The sequence below is a fragment of the Bombus vosnesenskii genome, unplaced genomic scaffold (genome assembly GCF_011952255.1).
Source record: "Bombus vosnesenskii isolate JDL3184/JDL3185 unplaced genomic scaffold, Bvos_JDL3184-5_v1.1 scf7180000015705, whole genome shotgun sequence".
Classification (NCBI taxonomy): Eukaryota; Metazoa; Arthropoda; class Insecta; order Hymenoptera; family Apidae; genus Bombus; species Bombus vosnesenskii.
Genome location: NW_022884110.1, coordinates 6,597 through 12,622, shown reverse-complemented (window position 1 = coordinate 12,622; position 6,026 = coordinate 6,597). Strand labels below are relative to the sequence as shown.

General features: G+C 48.0%; 1 protein-coding gene across 1 annotated transcript; it reads right to left on the bottom strand.

Annotated features, from left to right (window-relative positions):
- Nucleotides 1-1,645: 1,645 nt before the first annotated feature.
- Nucleotides 1,646-4,651, bottom strand: LOC117241331. The gene is made up of 2 exons (XM_033507278.1): nt 4,384-4,651; nt 1,646-3,414 (listed from the first exon to the last, which is right to left on the bottom strand). Exons 1-2 carry the CDS (start codon nt 4,649-4,651, stop codon nt 1,646-1,648), a joined length of 2,037 nt encoding a protein of 678 aa, XP_033363169.1.
- Nucleotides 4,652-6,026: the final 1,375 nt, after the last annotated feature.

The following is a 6,026-nucleotide window of genomic DNA, read 5'->3' as shown; positions in this document are numbered from 1 at the left end:
ATAATAACATCTCGCGACACACGTTGAACAGACCTATCAAACGGAATGATACAGGTATATTACTTATAAGTAATCCCGATGATTTAGCGCTTTTATCGACAAATCTTAGAAACAACATATACTGCAGCAACCGAGACAATCTTCGAATTTGCAGAAGATCGTTGTAACCAACGTGTTTCGATCATTCGCGGAGAGACGCGATCGCGAGATATCACGTCAACGAGAGTTGTAAGTTCTCGTTACGATTGAACTATCGACGCCACGAACTGATCGATTCCCTTATTTCGATTATGATAATAAGGGTAGTTCAATGAAATCTCACAGAATCAACACAACTAAATTAATGTTTATTGCACAACTTATTAACTAGAAAATCTAAATGGAATAACAAAAGGAAATGTGACAATGTAATGCGCGATACAAAATATGTGTAGACTGTTTGGCTTCTCGAAACGTTCTGATGCTTTCTGGAAGGCGACCCCCACTACCTTCGGATCACGCCACCGTCTTTTACGCCAGATCAAATAACGGCCACGAATCGACGTTTCTGGAGGTCGCTCTGCTTAATGAACCATGCGCTTGCCACTACAATGTTTATTTTGCCGGGCAGCCGCGACGATCCGTCTGCGACATTATAGTGCCGCGACCGACAGTGAAGAATATGATCTATGGCAAGCCGCATGGCGTAACATCCTCCCCCCGTTGAGAGGGTACCGATCAAATTAGCGAGATGTGGTTGAAGTTCCTATCTTAGTTCGTCTCGGTGGCTAGTTGTTCGGGTTTCTCGAGATCGGGTTGAATTGGCAGTGGGACAAGCCTTTTGACGGCCCGATCCAAAACGCTCCTTGCCGTCTGAACTGTAGCTGTCCGGATGACACCATCGGCGCCTGGATGAACCTTGATAACTCGGCCCAGAGGCCAATGCATGGAGGGAACGTTGTCCTCTCTGAGGATGACGATTGTGCCTTTTTGGATGCCGTGTCCACCCTTGCTCCACTTATTGCGGTTGGTTAGCTCGTTCAAATACTCCTTATGCCAGCGGTTCCAAAAATGCTGTTTAAGCTGTTGGATATGCTGCCATCTGGAGAGTCGGTTCGATGGAATGTCTCTGAAATCTCGATCACGTAAGCACATTAGTGAATCGCCAATGAGAAAATGTCCGGGAGTGAGGACTAGGAGATCATTTGGATCGGTGGAGATAGGAGTTAGCGGGCGGGAATTGAGGACTGCTTCTATTTCTATGATAAGAGTATTCAATTGTTCAGAGGTGAGTAACTCGTTGCCGGCTACACGCCTGAGGTGGCGTTTAAATGACTTCACCGCTGCTTCCCATAGCCCACCGAAATGCGGCGAATGAGGGGGAATGAAGCGCCATTCGATTTGTTTGTCGGCTAAAAATGCGGTTACTTTTTCCTTGTGATCGTCCGATTGTAATAAATCGTGAAGCTCTCGTAATTCGTTGCTTGCTCCTCTGAAGTTGGTGCCGTTATCAGAATGGATGGTGGAGCAATAGCCTCGTCGAGCGATAAATCTGCGAAGAGCGGCGATGAAGGCTTCGCTAGTGAGATCGTCAACGAGCTCGATGTGTACCGCTTTAATTGCTAGGCATACGAAAATGGCTACGTATACTTTTATCTGACGACGGTTACGATCTCGTTTTTCCTTGGATGTGGAACGGCCCGCAGTAATCGACGCCGACGTTTGTAAATGGGCGAGATTCCGTTACTCGCGCCTCCGGCAGATTACCCATCACGTATTCTACCGGCGGTGGTTGAGCGCAGCAGCAGCGGACGCAGCCTTTGATCGCCCGCCATACTTGACTTCGACCGTCAACGGGCCAGTATCTTTGTCTTACTGCGTATAACGTAGCCTGCGTTCCGGAATGCATGTGGATCTTGTGCTCGTGGTCTATGATGCGTGTTGTAACGGATGACTTAGGTAATACTATGGGATGTTTCTGGGCGAAGGTCATCGACGAATGACTGAGTCGACCCCCGACTCGCAATATTCCTTCCTTGTCTATGAACGGATTGAGTCGCGTGAGCTTACCCTTTATCGCCGCGTTCCGATCTTTTTGGAGTGTGCGAATTTCCTCGGAGAAATGGATGTTTTGCAACAATTTTATCAGTTTATTGTGCGTTATGCGTAATTCAGTAACGGTTAGGGGTGCCGCTCGGTTCCTTTTCTGTTTCCAACGGAGGCAACGAGCTATGATTCGTATCAACTTGGGCCAGGATGAATACCTTTGCAACAAACAGTAATCGGGGGGGTTTGTGGACAGACAAATCGCCCCCTTCTGCTCCGGTACTTCCATTTGCGGTGTTAGCGCCCATGTCGGCCAATAGCCTTCCGACTGGTAGAGCCATGCAGGACCGTGCTGCCAGATGGTTGGGCGCAGAAACTCTTCGGGTGTTTGGCCGCGTGATATTAAGTCCGCGGGATTGTCGTCGGTAGGAACGTGGCGCCAATCACGGATGCTGGTTTTTGTTTGAATTTCGGAGACTCTGTTAGCGACGAATGTTTTAAGGGTGTGAGGTGATGTATTGAGCCAATGGAGGACGATAGTGGAATCGGTCCAATAGATAGTTCGAGTAATTTTGTGGGATAGGGCTTGTTGTATTGTCGACATCAGGGACGTAAGAAGGAGTGCTCCGCTCAGCTCGAGCCGAGGAATGGTCTGGCACTTGAGTGGGGCGACTTTCGATTTTGCGGTTAAAAGTTGGGTCCAAACACGGCCGTTGGTGTTAAGGGTTCGAAGATAAATACAGGCTCCGTAAGCCTTTTCGCTGGCATCGCAGAAACCATGCAGTTCAATTTCCATTGCGGACTCGATTATTGCCTTGCGTGGGAACCTGACGTTGTTTAATAAGGGTAATTGGGCATAGTACCTTTCCCACTCTGTATGTAACTCGATCGGAAGTGATTCATCCCAATCGATTTTCGACGACCATATTCGTTGAAGTAGCATCTTGGCCCGGACAATCACCGGTGCGAGCAGACCGAGCGGATCGTAAATTTTTGCAATCTCCGAGCTGATGATTCGTTTCGTGACTCGAGACGGCGTGGGTTTGACTTCGACCGAGTAAAGAATAGAGTCGTCGGATGAATTCCATAACACTCCCAGCGTCTTCAAGGTTTGCGAGTCGCCCAAAAAATGTTGGTGATTTGTTTCTTCTAAGGAGAGTCCGTGTAATAAGTCATTATCGTTTGACGCCCATTTTCGTATGTTTAAGCCGGCCAGTTGAAGTAAATTGGTGAGTTCTGTTCTGAGCGTGAGGGCTTCGTCCTTCGTTTCAGCTCCGGTGAGAGCGTCGTCGACGTAGAAATCCCGCTGCAGTACCTGTGCTGCACGTGGAAATCGATGTCCTTCGTCCTCTGCCAGTTGCTTGAGGCACCGAATAGCTAGATACGGGGCTGCGGATAAACCGAACGTTACAGTGTTAAGCTCATATGTTTCTGTTTCTCCACTCGCGCTGCGCCATAATATCCTTTGATATTTCCGATCCTCTGGTCGTACGAGGAATTGCCGATACATTTTCTCGATGTCGCCGGTGAGTACGTATTGATGAGCGCGGAATCTAATTAATATATAAAATAAATCTTCCTGTAACTTGGGTCCTGTGTGAAGTGTATCGTTTAAGGAGGTTCCGGTAGTGCTTGGTGCCGATCCGTCGAAAACTACACGGAGTTTGGTGGTTTGACTCGATGCTTTGGTCACGCCATGATGGGGTAAATAGTATCCGTTGTCGTCGGAGTGGTTGTCATTGACCTTCGTCATGTGTCCCAACGCCAGGTATTCCTGTATTACCGTTCGATATTCTGATTCGAAGCGTTTGTCGCGCTGGAATCGGCGATTGAGTGAGGCGAGTCGTTTACTCGCCAGCGTTTTAGAGGATCCGAGTGACTGAAGCTGATCGTTGAAAGGTAGAGCGACGATGTATCGTCCTTCGCTGGTGCGTCGGGTGTGGGCTTGGAAGTGTTCTTCGCATCGTCGATCTGCCTCTGAGATATGTTTAATTGAGGGTCCTTCATCGATTTCCCAAAACCGCGCGAGGTCTGCTTGTAAAGTCGTCGTGGATGTGTGAAATATGTTTGTAGCGGTTTGGGAAGTTGGACTCCCCCCGATTACCCATCCGAATCGCGTCTTTTGCAGACGCAGTCCAGGCTCGTCTGGCTGCGGGAGGTTGACTTGTCCCACACACATCGACGCGAGTGTTGAACCTGAGCTTAATAGTACATCTATCGGAGCTGGTAAATGAAATCGTGGATCGGCCAATTTGAGATTTTTTGGTATCTCAAGTGTCGAACGATCGATGGGTTCGCTGGGAATTAAGGTTGATATGATTGGAATGATAAGGAACGTTAATGTCCGCGTGTATGTACCGTCAGTGGAAGTGATCGTGGCCGTGATGTGTCGCTTAGAGGTCGTTGTCAAGGTATCTAGAGCTCCGATCGGGACCGAACATTTGTTTTGCCTTATCCTTAACGATTTTGCTAATTCCTCGGTAATGAAGTTCATACTGGATCCGGTGTCGAGCAACGCTCGACAACGGATTGGTTGCTGTTTATCATTCAAAATATTAATCTGCGCTGTGATGACTAGATCATTGGACAGTAATTCGGATGCTATTGGTTTGATATGTTCGGTCATGAACGGAGTCGTCGATCGTCGGCGTCATTGTTTGTGTGTTCGTTTGTCACTGGGCGGTGGACTTGCAGACGCGGCTGTTCGTGGTGTTTCCGATCTGTGGTCTGTTGTGTGCCTTTTGCGACGAGTGGGTGATACGTAGGGTGGCGAAGAAGGTGTTGTGGATCGGCTATTTGATGGGGAAGATTTCGGGCTGGACGTGCTGGAACGAGACCCTGAATGGCGTTTTGTCCTATGCAGCATTGTATGATGTCGTTCTCCGCATACGCGACATGATCCTGCGAAACAATGCTTCGTTGTGTGCCCTTTCCCGAGGCAGTTGAGGCATAGTGATGCCCTTTTGACCTCCCGAATGCGTTCGCGAAGGGATTTGGTTTTGAAGGTGTCACATCTCCAAATGGGGTGTGGTCCTTGACAGGTGGGGCATGTTGGAGTAACCTGTGTCGCCGTAAGTACATGCCCTCGTGATGCGCGTTGACGGACAGGAGTAGTTTGTTCCGGTGATTCTCTTGTTTGTCTGACCGTGGTGATCGGTCTGGAGCTTCGTGCTAATCTCTCTAGGAAGTTTAGTAACTGAATGTACGGAGGCACCTCGTTGTTGGGCAGCGTCATTTCCCATTGCTTTTGGATACTTAGTGGTATTTTCGAGAGGATGAGGCTGTTGAGCATAGCACTGGTATCGGGGTAGGATTCTCCTAATTTGTTCAATGCATATATGTGTTGTTTAAATGTGTGGACTAAGCGCCTTAATTTCGTTGGAGATTCCTTGGTTATCCTTGGATAATCAATTATTGCCATGCAGTGACTGAAAGCTGTGTATCGTGGACATTCGAAACTTTCCTTGAGAACGGCAATAGCCTGACTGTAGTTTACATTACTAAGGGGTAACGCGTTTAAACAATCGGCTGCTTCTCCTTGCAGGGCGGACTGCAGGTAATGGAATTTCTGTATGTCAGTGAGACTAGGATTTTTATCGATTGTGGAGGAAAAGGTATCATAAAACGTGTTCCATTTTTCTAAGCTTCCGTCAAAGGTAGGGAGCCGAAGATCTGGTAATTTAATGGATATCGGATTTAAACTTGCGGATGATGCACAGGTTGGAAGGTTTATGGATGTCGACGGCGAAGCTGTTTGCGCGTTCCTCAGAAGATTTTGTAGCCTTGTGTCTACCGCGACGTACTGATCCCTTATTTCGAAGCCGCGCGCTTGTTCCTCCTCGTCCAATACTTCTAATTCGAGTTGAATCGCTTCGAATTGACTCGCAACTTCGGTCAGTTGTTTCTCGTAATTCTTTAATAAGGAATTTTGCTGACTCTCAGATTGCTCGTACTCGTCCAGTCGATTCGATAAATATGTGAATCGGCCGCTACAATAGCCT